At 45.3% G+C, this 17,960-nt stretch overlaps 1 protein-coding gene across 1 annotated transcript in view; it reads right to left on the bottom strand.

Annotated features, from left to right (window-relative positions):
• Positions 1-8,758, bottom strand: part of LOC134402450 (T-kininogen 1-like) — a 37,052-nt gene extending 28,294 nt beyond the window's left edge. The window contains exons 1-6 of the mRNA XM_063131899.1: positions 8,472-8,758; positions 6,715-6,825; positions 4,738-4,822; positions 2,944-3,116; positions 1,785-1,892; positions 781-862 (exon numbers count right to left, since the gene is read on the bottom strand). Coding sequence (XP_062987969.1) covers positions 781-862; positions 1,785-1,892; positions 2,944-3,116; positions 4,738-4,822; positions 6,715-6,825; positions 8,472-8,660 — 748 coding nt within the window. The 5' untranslated portion in view covers positions 8,661-8,758. The remainder of the gene's footprint in view (positions 1-780; positions 863-1,784; positions 1,893-2,943; positions 3,117-4,737; positions 4,823-6,714; positions 6,826-8,471) is intronic.
• Positions 8,759-17,960: the final 9,202 nt, after the last annotated feature.

The raw sequence follows: 17,960 nt of genomic DNA, 5'->3' as shown, positions 1-17,960 counted from the left end.
AAATAGGGAGTCTTGCATTAGAGTGGTCATTCAGTGGACTCCAGAGCACAGCAGTAATCAGAAAAAATAGCAGGGTAAAATGCATCAGTTTGGGGTCAGGCAGGGAGCTGGGATTTTGATGCAGGGACACACACCCCTTCACACAGGCGCAATCCCATGCATGTTTAGAGAGAAAAAAAGTCCTACAACCCCTAACATGACCCAGCCAGCATGCTGGGAGTTGTAGGACATTTTCTGTCTAAACATGCATAGTGAAGATTTGTCCCTGACAATCCTAGAAGGGTTTATTCTGTATTCCTACCACAGATAATTCATGAAGCAGTAGCTAACCAGGAGGTTACTCTTTCATCCCCTATGTGGCCTCTAAGAATGAATGCTGTTCTGTTATATGGTATTTTGGCCATAACTAAACTACAAAGCGCACCATCCATTTTGTTGCTATTTCACCCATTTTGTTCCTATTTGAAAGATAGGAAAGATAACTACAGATATCTGAATTGAATCCCAGGAAATCAACCATGGCAGATGCCTCCAGCTAGTCACAAGTGGTCCATAAAGATGATAACCTCCCATTTATTTCAGCATCCTGTATTCAGAAATATACTGTCGCAGTAAAAAGGTTTAGTTCAGCTACCATAGCTATTCACAGACTTCTCCTCTTTGAACTTGGCCAATCCTTCAAAGGCTTTCTAAGCTAAGGTATCCTCCGAGCAGAATACATAAAATGTAGATGTGTGAAATTCCCAGTGTTTACGAGGTGTGGAAGGAGCAATTACAAACCTTGAAGTGTGCACTTATGTGTCGCTTTCACAATATTGTCTGTAAGATCCACAGAGACACTGGCTGTACAGGTACCTTCACGCTGGAGGTGGACAAAAAGGAAGAAAAAGAAATGATGACGTGATTGTTAAATCCTGAACAAAAGCAAATACTTCCTGTCTAGGGTGACCCTATGAAAAGGAGGACAGGGCTCCTGTATCTTTAACAGTTGCATAGAAAAGGGAATTTCAGCAGGCGTCATTTGTATATATGGAGAACCTGGTGAAATCCCCTCTTCATCACAACAGTTAAAGGTGCAGGAGCTATACCAGAGTGACCAGATTTAAAAGAGGGCAGGGCACCTGCAGCTTTAACTATTGTGATGAAGAGGAAATTTCACCAGGTTCCCCATATATACAAATAACGCCTGCTGAAATTCCCTTTTCTATACAACTGTTAAAGATACAGGACCCCCGCCCTCCTTTTCGTAGGGTCACCCTATTCCTGTCAGTCTTTATGTCACAAGCTTCACCCTCTGAGATGTCCCATCTCCAGATAAGGCATTGGCTGAATTGGAAAAGGAGGCACAGTAGCGAAATGGAATAGGGGGATGCAATCCATCTGATCTTAGAGCGTTTCGACATGAGCGATTTATCGCACTCCCATTTATTGCACACTCATGGAAGCTTTCGGATCCTTTGCACGAAGCAGCAGAGAGGAAGTTGAAAATAACGAAGGAACGGCTGGGCATTTCTTTCCCTTCCTTCAATGGTATTCACACTTCATGCTAGCTGTTTAAATAGTAACTTTTCTTTGCAAGAGTGTTTGCAAACAGTTACTGCCAATAACAAAGCCAGTACCAACATGGCACTTCTAGTTGTAGAGGCTGCGGTGTGGGAGGGTTGTAGCCTCCCACTCAACACTCCATAGTTGGCTGACATATTATGTCTCCCACCCCCAACCCCCAGCATTCTGAAACCCGTATGTATTAGGGGATACCAATATATGGGAAGTTGGTCACTTACACCTTGAGGAATGGTTCTGCATGCTGGAGTCAGAACTGGAGATTGAGCCTTGACACAATTTGTCCCCTTTACCAAAAATTCAATTTTGTAATTCCGTCCAGCGACCACCTGGAAGAAATATTTAGGAGAGAGTTGTAATGTCCCTGGTTGGGAGCTAGGTAGAAAGAGTGGGAGGAAAGCTTTAAATATAACTGCACTGCTATGATCAACAATGCTATTTGTATTTTGCCTGACTATCCACCCAGTCACCTAACAGGGTGTGGCGTTACCCACATTTCTATTTCCTTAGTTATGTCTGGATGAATATGTCTAGAGAGTACGGAATGTTGGACTGGGTGGGTGTGGCTGGTGATGCTGTGGAAAGGGGGAGGAGTCTATATATGGGGGAGCTGAGTGGCTTGAGGGGTTCGTTGGTGATGGGGTTTGGAGGGTAGATGTGTTTAGCTGTGATTTCTTGTCAGGAGTTGTGTGAGGAGTGAGTGAAAATAAGATCGTAGGGACTAAGGATTGTTATTATTATTATTTATTTATTTATTTATTTATTTATTTATTTATATAGCACCATCAATGTACATGGTGCTGTATAGAGTAAAACAGTAAATAGCAAGGCCCTGCCGCATAGGCTTACAATCTAATAATAGATTTGTTACTACCAGTATTCTTAAGAATAGGCAAGATTGGAATAGAATTTGAAGAAACTAAGAACTGTAAACAACACTAAACATTTTCTTTATTTTGCTACCATAAAACCATGTGTCAGTTTGGCTGTGTCTCCTGCTCTATTAGTTCATAAATAAACACATTACATTAAACCTTCAGCCTGTTATATTCACAGAAAAGCCTTTTCCAAATCTCCTTACCTTTTCCCTCTGCTATAAAACAAAGGTTATACTTTTCTTTTTACCCCTTCCTCAGGTATTTAAGTGGTAGTGCTTAGCCTGAGGGAGGTGTGTGCGTCAAAGCCTTGTGTGTGAGGTGTTGGCGTTGCACAGGGCTTTCTTTGAAAATGTAAAACGTTGGAGCAGAGAGAGGAGGGAATTTGCCCCTTTCCTCTCTCTAGCTTTCTAGGCATCTACTTTTTGCAGACCTGACCATAAATATATCCAGAGAGCCTCCTTCTGCAAAATGAATCTGGGTAAATACTGTAAGACATACAAACCTGAGACTTGGCTTTTAATATCTCTTTAACGTCAAAAAGGGCAGGCTCATTACTTTGGTTGTTAAATTGCTCTGCGGTGTATCTCACAACAGGCAGCAGTTCTAAACTTTTGGGGTCCATGGAGTTCCAGCAACCCGGGCATGCAGACTGGGAGGTGGCCGCCCTCCTTGGGGCTGAAAACAAGCACATAAAATACAACATGACAACGTTGGTAACTAAACACCGCTTCAGCTTCACTGCCCAAAGCACAAACGGGTAATAAGCCTTAAAGGTAAGGAACACAAAACAAAAGAGGAATGGGAGGAGGGCAAATAACAGCTGGACAGAGTGCAATTCACATATGAAAAACAACAGTAGTGTTTGTAGTTTGGTAGGAAGAGACACGTTGAATCCGCCTTGATCCATGGTCTCCATATACACTCAGCCTCATGATTCCCCCCCCCCCCTATGTATTGTTTGTATGTAATCTAGTTACACCACTGGCTGTTTTAATAAAAGAAATGTAAAATGCAGACATAGGGATCCAAAAGAATCTCTCAATATTTTAAAGGTCACTGTGCCTTTAGTCACAGCAAAGAATTCTTCAGTCTCCCTAAGAGCTCTACATGAGTGATTTATTGCATGCTCAAGATTGGCTACTCATGGAAGTTTCTGGCTCCTTTACATGACACCGTCCACCTCCATGACTTCTCTCGCACTTTCCCCTGGTAATCTCACTTAAACAAAAATGGAGATAATGCAGTATCGAAAATAATCACAGGTTTAATTGCACCACTAGATAGTGATGCTTCATTGAACTTTATGGATCATTGCCCAGAGGGGAAGTTTTCAATTGCAAATCATGTGGTCGCTTTCGTTTGCTGTCTAAAGGAGCTCATAGTGAACATGGAAAGACCCAAGGAAAAAAGTCTGGTAAGGATGCTTCACCTCGGATAACTCCTTTAGAGTTCTGACTGAAACCCAGAGCAGATTCATTGCCCCACTGACAGCAGAGACAGCAGCCTCCACTGTGTCCAATTAGTATCCTCACCATGAGAAATTATCCAGATAATAAATTTGCCTGCATATAGTAAATCCCATTCAATAGATTTGGAAGTAGGGGAAGATTATTCATAAGTTATCTTTCTTCAAATACAAAGAAGAACTTTCGCCAGGCTTTGGAACCAGAGCTGCATTTCCCAGTGGTGCTCAGTGCATGTAATTTTAGATCTCATCTTTCAGAAACAAGCCAGAAAGTCCAGTGTAGAATAGACACACCTTCCACTTAATGTCAGTGACAACGAGGTGTCACAAATCTGAAGCAAGTCAGATAGACTTTATGGCAGGTAAAATAAAACTGGACATATATGAAAGAAGCTGAATTGACATGTTTCAAGCACTTCAGGGTCGTAGTATCTGGGACACATTTGCACACACACAGTAAATAAACTTGCTACGCAGGATTTACATTTTTCTAGTGGCAGCTCCGAGTTTAGTGCATAATAAATTCACCAAACTGCATTGCAAATCCTGAGGCCTGATTGATGTCTGAGGTGTCTTGAATCTGTAATGGCGAACAACGGCCATATTGACTGCAGATGGTGGAAGTTACAATCCAGCATGTCAGGAGGTATTGAGCAGGGGGCTGGACTAAATGGCCTTATAGGCCCCTTCCAACTCTATTATCCTATGATTCTAGGAGGCCACCAGAGTGGGGAAGGCTGCCTTTACCTGTACCAATATGGAGCATTCTTTGGCCATTCTTAGCGATTCCCTTTCAGTCCATCTATGAATGCTAACTTAAAATTTACATACCTGAGATAATATTGCATGTCTGTTGAATACTGACTAAGTCTAGAGAGATGTCAATGTGAATTATGGCTGTACAGTTGCCTGAGTCCTATAAAGGAGAATCAAAAAGGGCAGCATTTAGCTTTTGTCTGTCCTGTGAAGAAATCCGGCTACAACATGTTCACTGGTACAACATATTTACTCCTCTAGTAGTTAGGTACATTAAAATTCATCAGGTGTAATCAGTGCATTACAGGTAACATGCAAACAAGTAAATGTGTTTATGAAGATGCCTTGGAGGTGACTTGGAGGTGACTGCTGAGATAGCCCCTGCCAGAGTGGCCTTGCAATTTTAAGAATTTTAATATCTGTCTTTGCTTCTAGGGAAGGTCTTTTTCTGCATAATTCTCTGAGTTCTAAGGGGGAGGCTTTGCTGCATATTCCATCCTTTGCCCAAGTTAAAGTAATGAAGACTAGGAGTAGAGCTTTTTTCCCCCTTTCTTTTTTTGCAGCGTCCATACCATGGAATGTCCTTCCAAAGGAGATCAACCTTGCAACTGCCTTTATGTTAGGGTGACCGTATGACCGGATTTGCCCGGATTTGTCCGGGTTTTTAATGACAAATCCGGGGGAAGGGAAATCCGGATTTTTTTCCAAAGAGCAGCTCTAATGGGAATTAACAAAAATGCTTATAACTCTGTCATTTTTTTAAGATAAAGTCATGAAACTTAACACAATGGTAGCTCTTAGGAAGGGCTTTAGTCATACCAAATTTGAAACAGATCTGTTCATCCATTGATTTTTTAGGAATTTTTTAAAAATTGAGGTTTTAAAATTATTATTTTTAAATCGTCATTTTGAAAGATAAAGAGATGAAACTTTGTACCATGATAGGATTTAGGTAGAGCTTTAACCACACCAAATTTGAAACAGATCCACTCATCCATTGATTTTTTTAGGATTTTTTTTAAAAAATGAGGTTTTAAAATTATTATTTTAAAAACTGTCATTTTTAAAGATAAAGAGCTGAAAGTTGGCACCATGATAGCTTTTAGGTAGAGCTTTAGCCATACCAAATTTGAAACTGATCTGGGGCCAGTAGCAAACCCTGTTAACAACAACAGCAGCTTGCAACGAGTGAAGATACAGTCAGAAAAGATATTTGAGGGAAGGGGAGAATGTAACACACAGAGTATAGCAAAAGCTTCAAAGTACAGCAAAACCTTCAAAAGTAGGAGTGAGTGAAGTTAATTTCAGATACATTGAATCTCTCACTTGTTCTTTATTTCAGTGATTTTAACATTAAGATGTTGTGTAGAACAGATTTGTCTTAAATGTGTGCTGTAAAATCAGACATGTGACCAAGGCTATGTTCGGGTGGGCACGCCCCCTTGGTACTGGACACTCCCCCTTGGGGGTGACCATGTTGTCCTCCTTTTTGGTTTCCAAAATATGGTCATTATGTCATTCTGACAGCAAGTAAAAATGTTTATTTCTAAAGCATTTGCTGGCAGCTCTATGGATGTTCTAATGACAGTTGCTGAAGTTATTTTCTAAGTTAAGTTTGTATATATATATATATATATATATATATATATATATATATATATCCCCCCCCACCATCCTAGGGCATGGAGCCCCCTCAAACAGCTCCATGCCCGTTTTGAAAGCTGGAGGAGGTGGGAAGAAGCTGGGATGGTCCCTCACACCCCTGCGGAGCTCAGGATCTTCCTGAGACCACTAGAAAAATTGGGATAACAGACATCTCGGTTATCCTGAGGAGAGTCTCTGCCCATCCCTGGTTGCCCCCGGGATCCCCAGGGATGCACAGCGATGCTCATGAGCTGATCCTGGGATAACTGCATGGTGTAAAAATGCCCCACTGTTTCTTCTCCTGCTGCCCCGTTGTGCCATCTTCAAGCTGAGCTTACACACACACACACACACACACACACACACACACACACATACATTTGGAAGAGGAGGCATATGGATACTTACTCCCTCCGAGGCTGCTATGAATTTGCAGCGTTGCGAAGAATCATAATCTCCAACAGCGCAAGTGGTTTCCCTTACTTGATACTTCACAATCCAAGTTTTGTAAGGGCCTGCCTGGAGAAAGCATTTATGTAAGTGTTTTGCCACATAAGTAGTCCTCATTTCCATAATGAGAGGTGGAGCAAGAAATTGCTGGCCGGAAGAAAACGTTCAAAGGGATTTCTTAATGGTGCATTCCAGAATCCAGAGCATTTAAAATTCTTTCAAAGGCCTATTCCCCACAATCACAAATGAACAGGGCAAGGAACCCTGCTAGATTTCTCAAAAGCCTTTGGTTGGTAGACAGCATTTTGCCATTTTTCCTATCCAGCTCTACCATGTTGATAAGCTGTAGGCCTAGGATCTTCTAGTGAGGATGTTTTAAAGCTGTTCTACACTTTACAAAATGAGGCCCAAACAAAGCATAAAGGGAATAGCTCCTTTTGTGTATTCATATGCCTATCTTGTTCATGTAGGAAGTGCAGTGTGGAATTTTATTTTCACCTCGAAAGGAGCATGTAAGGCCGGATCTACACTACTGCTTTAAAGCGCCTTATAACAGTTTTATAGTGCTTTAAAGCGCTTTATAACTGTTATAAAGCGCTTCAAAGCAGTAGTGTAGATCCTGCCTAAGTGAGGGGTCTCCCAAACACTCAAGTTGCTTCAGGCATTCCCCGCCCCTCAGCTGTGCGGCATTGCGGGAAATTGAAATTCTGAGAGTGATTGTCACAGCCAGCCAGCCCGCACAGGAGGCCCATGGCAGTTATCGGGAGAACTAAGAGCAATGATTTCAGGGCACTGGGACCCTGGCAATAGGGACCCCACCCTCAGCTGTTTGGAGGGTGTGTAAATACAAAACGGAAAATAATGCTCCAAGGCATAGTTCCTATATCAGATGGGTAGTGAATCCGCTCTGAGTTTCAGTCAGAACTCTAAAGGAGCTATCCAAGCTCTGAACCGGTTCAACACTTTGAATAACTCCTTTAGAGTTCTGACTAGTTCTGACTAAAACGCAGAGTGGATTCTCCACCCCACTGACATAGGCCTTAGCTAGACCTAAGGTTTATCCTGGGATCGTCCCAGGGTCGTCCCTGCCTGCTCCCGGGATATCCTGTGTGTCATTTACATGAACATGGATGACCCCAGCATGATCCCAGGATAAACCTTAGCTCTAGCTAAGGCCATAGAATCCAACAGCCTCCATTGTCTCTCTCCCCCCACCCCACCCACACCCCTTTATACTGAGAATTACTGATACAATGGAAATATTACACTAATTTATATTGTGCTAATTTCATTTTATTCTACTCAGCTGTATTTATTTATTTATTTATTGCATTTATATCCCGCCTTTTTTCCTCCAAGGAACCCAAGTCAGTGTACATAAGCCGCCTCCTCTCCATTTTTATCCTCACAACAACAACCCTGTAAGGTAGGTTGGGCTGAGAGTCTGTCACTGGCGCAAAGTCACCCAGTGGGTTTCCATGGCCAAGTGAGGACTAGAACCCGGATCTCCCGACTCCCAGTCCAACACGTTAGACACCACACCACACTGGAGAGACAAAACTGTAAGAAAGAGAACTTGACAGAGCAATAATTGGCAGCCATTGTGATTTAGTTTTTCTTGTACCACGAGCTGGTAGTCCTTGTGAGTAAACTAGGGTACACTAATCTGATATACTCATCTTTTTGTTGAACTTGTTGTTGCAAAGTTTACTTACTTCTCTACTGACTTCAAGGATCCGTTCAAGAGCCAATGCATTGCCCTCTTCTCTCCTGGCATCGTGTCCTTTCAATGCTAGTTCAATAGCATTGAGGAAGTCATTATCTTGGTCCTCTAGGTCTATGACGGGAACCGCTTGGCAATAACAGCAACAAAGGCTAAAGACTAGCAGAATGAACAACTCCATGTCTGCGCAAAGAAGCTCCTTGTGAAGCCTGGGGAATGAGAAAAGGGGACTCTTTATACAGCTAATGCAGATGTGTCTTTCTGCAGAGACTGAACAGCGCGTTCTTTTTTTTAAGCTAATCAAAAGAAGGGTCAGGAGTGTTTGATAGACCATTAACTCATCCTGTACACAGTGCAAAGGCATTTTGGGGGTTATTCAAACATCTGTATTTGTTTTCAGCCTACAGTTTTATGACAGCATGTTTGTCCATCGCACTCATATCAGGATCAGAATATAGATTTCCAATGCCAGATCAGATTTGGTAAATTCTGCAGACTTGTAGTTAATAAGTTGATTTCAAAATTCCCTTAGATGAATGCAGAGGAAGGGGAGCCTGAATTTTAGATACAAGGGTATTGCTAGGTACTTAAAAGATTCAGAGTATAGGCCTATGACGCAATGCGTGTGTGTGCGTTTCTAGAATTTATTTACATTTCAATACGATTAGCAAAAATAACAGTGCTTAGTGCCTCTGAGCATATACAGAATGTTTTTCTCTCACCACTAAGCAATTACACCTCCCATTTCCTACATACCTAATAGTGATGGAATATGTCCCACATGAATTAAAGCCTCAGCATTCCCTTTTTAGAGATTTAGCACTGACCACACTTGTTGCAAGAAAACTACAATCAGCTCACATACATGTTCCCCTCTACACAATAATCTCTCCTCATTTTTCTGCCCTCCAGCAACTCTTCATAAAAACAGATGCTTTGTTTTTGTTTTTGCAGCTCTGTCCCTTCCTTGTTATGTCGAAGCTCTCCTTGAGGACTTTCAGACAAGGGGAAAATCGCATTTTCTTACCATCGCTCTGCTTCCTGCTTCTCTTCCACATTTAAAATGAGTTGAATTACACAGGGGAAGAGCAGCAACCAGTGGCCTGTAATGTAAAACCTCCCAGCCCATACATTTCATTGAGGAAGTGCCCTCTAGTGGACATTTTATAGCACAGCTTTGAATGCACATAGCAGCAAATCCCGACATATTTCAGAAGAACTGGAGTTTCTGAGGTTTATTTTTTTACAGAAAAATGGGGAAAGGAGTGGGAGACATGCAGGAGGCTTATGGCATCATCAAAATGACGCACAAACAATTGTGAGTGACCAATTACAAGAGTGCTATAAATCGTTCATTTAAAGAAGCCCCTTGTCGCCTCCTGCCTCATAACTTAATTTCTGCCAAGATTTCAATAGGATTCAGCCAAGGAGTCTGTTTTCAAAACTAGGGCTAAGTTATGGTGTATTGTCTGAGCATGTACCATGTGCATTCACCTCATCACCGAAGCCCAAGTCAATGCTAAACTAGGACCTCATCTTCACAAGCACGGATGGTGTGTGCATTGTTGTTATTATTATTATTATTTATTACATTTATATACTGCCCTACAGCCAAAGCTGTCTGGGCGGTTTACATAGAGTAAACTGCCCATACTGCTTGTTCTCTGCTTCATCATTGTTACACATTGAAGCCAGCCGTCTCTAAAATCTGGCTTTTCAGTGCCGGAAAAGACATATTTCTGGGTTTGGTGGAGCGGAGTAGAACCAACGTCATCAAGGGGCCTGGCTAGTCGAGGGGGTGAAGGGGGATAATCTGGTGGTATTATGCTCGCGAGATCCACCCCCTCAGTCTACACGTTGCATATGACATCCCAGGAGGACAGAGGACGTTGTGCCCGCCATTTTTGAATTTTTAGTTTTATTGAAAAGGAGCGCAAGAGTGCTCGAGCGCAAAGGTACTGTTGTTGTTGTTTTTTTAAAAAAATCTGCTCCCCCCACCCCACCCCTGATGGGCACGGAGCTCCTGAAGAGCTCCATGCCCCATGCCCGAGTACCAGCTCCTCATGGTTGCTTGTGAGGAGCCGAGACGAAACTGCAACAACGGGCCACACTTGATGCGGTCTTGGAATCATCCCAAGACTGTTGGGAAAACTGTGAAAAAAGGGTATGCCAATATCCTGGGGCAAGGGAGGGATCATCCTTCCCTGCCCCCGGGATCCCCTGTGCTTTATGTGGATGCACAGGGATAATCTCGGGACGATCCCCACAATATCAGCAGGTCTAGACATGCCCAAGGATAGAGGCTTGTTACCTATTCCTCTCCAGGCTCCTGCTGCCACTACAGTTTAATGAGTGCAAACGAGGAGTAAGTAACCCACAATACTGGCTCCCCATGAGAGTACTCTACCGGCACAAATAAAACCCACTCCAAACAGCATCACACCAGACCTAACATTATATCAGAGAACCAAATTTATGCAGTTCTGGAACTATGTAGCTCCAAAGCTAACACCACATAACAAAAGTTAATTAGCACAGTCCATTTGCAACTCTGGAGCTGCGCAGCTCCGGAGCTGACACCACATTAGAGGAGTGAATTAACCAAGTTCTGTAGTTAATCAATGCAGGAAGTGCACAGATGTCTCTCAATGGGAATGCTAGGAAAAGGAGTGAACAGGGGAAAGGTCAAGCCACATCACAGCCAGGTCACAGGCATACCCAGGATTTTATATGGCAGCAGGGGGGAATATTGCAGATCAAGCACCTGGGAGCTGTTTTAAGTAAAAAGTACGGATTAAAAGGACTCTACGATACTGCGGCTTTTCCAGGCAGAAGCGGCTGGTTGGGAGTGCGCTGGCCATGATGCCCTTTGCCACAAAGAACCTCACAGTGCAGCTAGGCCACAGGAAAAACCCTGTGAAGACAGCCCCCAAATCATGCATAGGGGATTGGGCTGAAAGGGTAGCCTAGTCAGTAGAGTGGAAACGGGTGGCAGTTTATGAAGCCTGCAGTACCACACTCTCAACTCAGTTTACTTCTGAGTAAATGCAAAGGGCCAGGCTATAAGCCTCCCCCCAAAAGTCCAATAAACCTGAAAGAAGTTTTTTTTGCTGAATGAGACATAGCCTAAGATCCATAGAAGCTTCAGATACAGACACTAAAGCAACAATCCATTGATTAGGCAAAATAGGACACCCCCAAAAAGTAACTTGGGCTGAAGTTTTATGTACACTTTACTTGGAGTAAGCTCCAGTAAACATAATAGGACATACTTCTGAATAAACATGCATAGGATTGTACAATTAAGCAGTATTTATCCCCCTCGCTACCACTCCGATAGCCTCCTGTTTTCATTAAAACTTGTCTTCCATTGCTAGATAATGGGAACTGACAAACAAAATAAGTCCAGGTTTCTTCCTATGCAACCACGTGAACCCAGCTTTTCTACAGAGTTGAGTGAGGAGAAGGAGAAAACTAATATTTATATCTGTTTATATAAAGTCAAGTATATTCAGAAGTTCTGTTACCCACTGCCTTGAGAATTCCCATAACTGCTCTTAAAGAAGAGAAGGAAAATCCAGTTTGGGGGAAAGAAGAAGAGGAAAATGAGAATTCTGACCAGAAATGGAGGCTGGCAGGGAGGGAGAGAATTCCCCAAGCCAAATAGCACTTGAGGTAGCAGTTCAGAGGAATTGTGGGGTGGGAATGTTGGAGAATGTGAGAGGGTACTACTTACCTTTAGTAACTTTATGAGGTAAAGTGAGGTGACTGAGGGCCGTTTCTTACTTTCTTTAAAATGCAGAACTTTGGTGAGGGGGCATTGGTTATTGAACACATGCCTGGCACGCAGGAGGTCTCAGGTTCTAGGTAAAACTGCTTGAAACCCTTGAAACCTGCTGCCAGTCAGTGTCAACAGTACTGGGCTAGACAAGCCAGTGGTCTGACTCAGTATAAGGCAGCTTCTTATGTTCCTGTGGCAGAGCCACGAGGCACTCTGCACGCAGCTTTACAAGCAATCAAGGACATGCATCAGCAGGGTCTAACTGAACTCTCTACCTGTCCTTGGGCCTCCTCTATTATCTTGGTTAAAAAGAAAGATGGTGGCACCAGAGATTGTGTAGATTATGGGAAGCTGAATGAGGTCCAGTATAGGATTGTTACCCTTTGCCACCAGGAGATGACATCTCAAATGCTGTGGTTTTCCACACTGAGGGCCTTGCTAGACGAGGCCTTAGCGCGCTTTGAGGGCCGGTTTCCTTGCTGTGCGTCCACATGACGCACAGGGGAATCCGGCCCCAGGCCGCACCGAAGCCTCCCTTAACGCGCCATAAGCGAAGTTGCTTATGGCGCGCCTTTTCCACAGCTCTGGCCTGAGGCCGGGGCTGCGGAACGTCTAGCGACTTCCGTGGCTTTTTGCAGCTACTCGCTTGCGAGTAGCCGCAAAAAGCCACAGACTGGGCACAGCGCTGAGCGCTGTGCCCATCAGGCCGGGGGGGGATCCCGGGGGGTGACATGGGAGAGGGGGAGGGAGGGCTGGCACAGGGCGACGAGGGGGAGGGCGGGCTGGCACAGGGCGACGAGGGGGAGGGAGGGCTGGCACAGGGCGACGAGGGGGAGGGAGGGCTGGCACAGGGCGACGAGGGGGAGGGCGGGCTGGCACAGGGCGACGAGGGGGAGGGAGGGCTGGCACAGGGCGACGAGGGGGAGGGAGGGCTGGCACAGGGCGACGAGAGGGAGGGCGGGCTGGCACAGGGCGACGAGGGGGAGGGAGGGCTGGCACAAGGCGACGAGGGGGAGGGAGGGCTGGCACAGGGCGACGAGGGGGAGGGAGGGCTGGCACAGGGTGACGAGGGGGAGGGAGGGCTGGCACAAGGCGACGAGGGGGAGGGAGGGCTGGCACAAGGCGACGAGGGGGAGGGAGGGCTGGCACAGGGCGACGAGGGGGAGGGAGGGCTGGCACAGGGTGACGAGGGGGAGGGAGGGCTGGCACAAGGTGATGAGGGGGAGGGAGGGCTGGCACAGGGCGACGAGGGGGAGGGAGGGCTGGCACAAGGCGACGAGGGGGAGGGAGGCCTGGCACAAGGCGACGAGGGGGAGGGAGGGCTGGCACAGGGCGACGAGGGGGAGGGAGGGCTGGCACAAGGCGACGAGGCGGAGGGAGGGCTGGCACAAGGCGACGAGGGGGAGGGAGGGCTGGCACAAGGCGACGAGGGGGAGGGAGGGCTGGCACAGGGTGACGAGGGGGAGGGAGGGCTGGCACAAGGTGATGAGGGGGAGGGAGGGCTGGCACAGGGCGACGAGGGGGAGGGAGGGCTGGCACAAGGCGACGAGGGGGAGGGAGGCCTGGCACAAGGCGACGAGGGGGAGGGAGGGCTGGCACAAGGCGACACGGGAGAGGGGGAGGGAGGGCTGGCACAGGGCGACACGGGAGAGGGGGAGGGAGGGTGGGGAAAGAGGGGGCAGGGGGCTTAATTTAAAAAACCCTTACCTTGTCCACAGTCTTCGGGGCGCACGTGGCCCCTTTAACAACAACAACAACAAAAAATGGCCGGTGCTGCAGGGCTTCCATCGTCCCTGCGCGTCAGCCGTCTAGGAGGCGGGGCGGCGCACACTAAAGTGAACGTGCCATCGCCCCACCTCCCTGCCGGCTTATCTGGCAGGGTCTAGCAAGGCCCTGAGTCTCAACAGTGGAAATGGACTTACTTCCACCTGCTTACACTTGCTGTGGTGGTTTAGTGTCCTGTCCTTTGGGCCTGCTACTTTTGAGAGTCTTTGAATTGTTTTGAGTGGACTAACCCTATCATGGCCTAACCCTATCAAGCCACTTTTTAATATTTAGAGGATATCCTAGTACCTGCAAAGTCACATGAACAAGACTTGGTAGACTTGCATATAGTATGTCACAAAGTGAACAGTGCCAAATTGAAACTGAATGTAAAGCAATGTCAGTTTTTCCAAAAAGAGGTTATGCAGGGCAGCCCTTGATTGAAAGGGGAATTGCAGCACACAAGGAAAAATAGGCGTCATCTTGGCCCATTCTTCAGGCTTTGACTGAGGTAGGAAGTTGCACTGTGGTCTTACTATTGAAGGTATATCTCTGGATTTGTCAATATAGCAGAATCCCTGCATGGGCAGGGCAAGAAGGGAAGGCAGTTCCAGTGGTGTCCTGAATATGATAGGGCTTTTCAAGGAACTTGTGAATGCTCCAGACTTACTGTACCCAACTTTTGAGACACCATTTCTTTTAGGAACTGATGTTATGCCAGTGAATATGGCACGGGTGCTCTGCTGTCAAAAGAATGTGATGTTCTATAAAAGCCAGTTGCTTAGTTCAGTAAAAGCTTAAGTACTGCAGAATGAAATGATGGTACCATGTAAAAAGAACTCCTTGCGGTTGGAATGTCCATAGAACATTTCATCATTACCTATCTAGGACAACGTTTATGGTGAGAACAGACCATTCCACTCTATGATGGCTATTTCTATTCCAAAACGTGGAGGAGCAAAAGGCAAGGTGGCTACAGATGCATCAACAACATGACCACCATCACACATAGCCCAGAGTTGCATTCTAATGTAGATGCATTGTTCAGGTGGCCATATTTGCAGAAGAACTGTAACTACTGCCCAAAGTGGGAAGGCAAAGCATTGACCGCTCAGGTGAAAGCGGGGGCAGGAACAGTTCCAATGCACCAGCTGGTTAGTTTGCAGAAGCACAACTATTCCATTGACCTTGCGGGGTAGCCTCTGAACCACTGAGGGATTAACAAAGAGAGGACCCTAATGTCAACATTGTGTGTGGGTGGAAAACTAACTCACCAGTCCATTTATCATTTCCGAGCAAAGTCTCGAAGTGGCTCTGTCATGTAAGTAGCAGGCATTTTTGGATAACATTGATTATTTAGATCTTTTCCAGTTCTGGCTTCCAGCCTGGTCTGGAACAGGAATGGCCTTGGACAGCCTGGTGGATGATTTACACAGGGGAATGGCTGCAGGGAGTTTGTCCTTCTTGGTTGTGAAGGCTTTCTGGCCTCAATGGGAGATTGTAGAGCTTAGGGACGATGTACTCTACCAGTGATGGATCGATTCCCCTGGAGCCGGATATAGGCAGGCGCTGATTCTGCCAGAAAAGCTAAAGCAGGAAGAAATGATGTTGTGCCATGATGCTAAAAGGGCTGGATATTTTAACACAACAAAACCCCTCATCCTCAACTGCAAAAAGGGAAAGCCCTTATAACTGGCTACTACTGTATTAATAAATTATGTGCAATAATATACAAGGTCAAGTTAACAGCTCCATGGCTCGAATAGGGAATCATAATATGGGGGAGAAGTGTTACTGGGAGGGGGACCAGATTGGCACTGGGAGGGGCTGGGGGACGCGTTCTCAGAAGTCCGGGAACGTATTCTTCTAGGGCCTCCCAGCGCCTTTTGGGTCCTTCTCCTTGGCCAGCGCGATCACACCAGCCAAAGAGAAGGCTAGATCGGCACTGGAAGCAGCTGGAGAATGCATTCCCCCGTAAATTGGACCCCAGCCCTGGTTGCCTCAGAGAAGCCTCGTTTTTCCGGAGGTCTCTGGAGTTTTCCGGGTCATCTGGTCATGCTGAAATGCCAGTTAATCCTTTTTCTCCCCTAGTCTGCCCCACCCACCCATTGGCCAACCCTAGTTTTTGGAGCATCTTGCCTGATGAAGACTTCTGGAGATCATGAAAGCTTGTGCATTGTTTGTGACCTTCTGTTAGGCCTAATAAAGGTTTTACACTATTATGGATTTGGGAACTTACCTGATGTTGTTCTTAGTGGCTGCGTTTTTAGATTTCATGATCGAATGTCTGGCTTGCAATGATTTTCTTGTTTAGTTTAGTCCTTACTTGTATTTTTTATTTATTACTTTTAATGTTAACACTCATATTTACTTTAAAATGATTTCATTATAGTTTGTATGCTGCTCTCTCTTAAATAAAAATCTCTTAAATAAAAATGCAAAAATATATAAAGCAGGTGTTGGTAGGGTGACCATATGACTGGATTTCCCTGGATTTGTCCGGGTTTTTGGCAACAAATCCGGGAGTGGGAGGGGGAATCCGGATTCTTCCAATCTTCCCCAGCCAAAGAGCAGCTCTAATGGGAATTAACAAAAATGCTTATAACTCCATCATTTTTAAAGATAAAGGCATGAAACTTGGCACAATGGTAGCTCTTAGGAAGGGCTTTAGTCATACCAAATTTGAAACAGATCCGTTCATCCATTTTTTTTAAAGGATTTTTTTTAATAATTGAGGTTTTAAAATTATTATTTTTAAAATCGTCATTTTTTAAAGATAAAGAGATGAAACTTTGCACCATGATAGGTTTTAGGTAGAGCTTTAGCCATACCAAATTTGAAGCAGATCTGTTCATCCATTGATTTTTTAGGATTTTTTTTAATAATTGAGGTTTTAAAATTATTATTTTTTAAATCGTCATTTTTAAAGATAAAGAGATGAAACTTTGCACCGCCCCCACCCCCTTTCCCCCTGCCTCCAATCTTCCCCCACCTCCTCCAGGCTCTGATCTCCCCCCTCCCGCCTACTTCATTTCCCCCCATCCCCACCAGCTCTGTCGCCCGCCCGCCAGCCCCCTTCCCCTCTGCCTCCGATCTTCCCCCCACCTCCCCCGGGCTCCAATCTTCCCCCCTCTCCTGCGGGCTTCGTTCCCCCCCACCTCCCCTGGGTTCCGCCGCTTGTCCCGGCTACTCGCGAGTAAGCGTGGTAGCCGGGAAAAGCGACGGAACGAGCTAGACGCCTGCAGTCTCGGGCTCAGTCCGAGGCCGCGGGTAATACCAGGCCAAAAGAGGTTCCGGTTAGCCCGGGCTAAAGGAGGTTTCAGCCCTGGCTGACCCCGGGATCCCCAGTGCGTCATATAGATGCACAGAGGTGAGCCCGGGGTCAGCCTGGACTGAAACCTCCGTCTAGCAAAGCCCTCTGTTTCTACTGGACTAACCTACTCATGACATAATCAACTCAACCGTTTGTATTAGAAGAAACACTCATAGCTTACCGAGTTTGTATTTTTTTTATCGTTACAGCAAGTGTAGTTATTTACATTACCTTGTCACTCTCCTCCACTCCCTAAATCTGTTCCTGGCTATATAGTCATAAATAACTTCTTTTATTTAAATTTTAACACTCCACCTCCCATCTTCATTATAGTCTGTTATATTTTAGGATAACATTTCTTATCTAAACCGTTTTTTTGTCTCTACCCCTCATAAAAAAAAACTAACCTGTACAATGAAATGAATTACTTGTCAAAGTAATTATAAATTTGAAATCTTATAGGTATTATTTTTACAGGATCGCAGTCGTATTCATCTCCATCAGCAGTCAAACTGTTCTGTGGTAAGACCTTTGTAACAAGTAACTGGTAACATTGGGTGATTATTCCTTGGTCCCTTGGCAATTGAGCTACGGGGTTCCTCAGGGTAAGACCTCAAGTATGA

The sequence above is a fragment of the Elgaria multicarinata genome, chromosome 8 (assembly GCF_023053635.1).
Source record: "Elgaria multicarinata webbii isolate HBS135686 ecotype San Diego chromosome 8, rElgMul1.1.pri, whole genome shotgun sequence".
Taxonomy (NCBI): Eukaryota; Metazoa; Chordata; class Lepidosauria; order Squamata; family Anguidae; genus Elgaria; species Elgaria multicarinata.
This window is presented reverse-complemented; position numbering and strand designations above follow the sequence as displayed.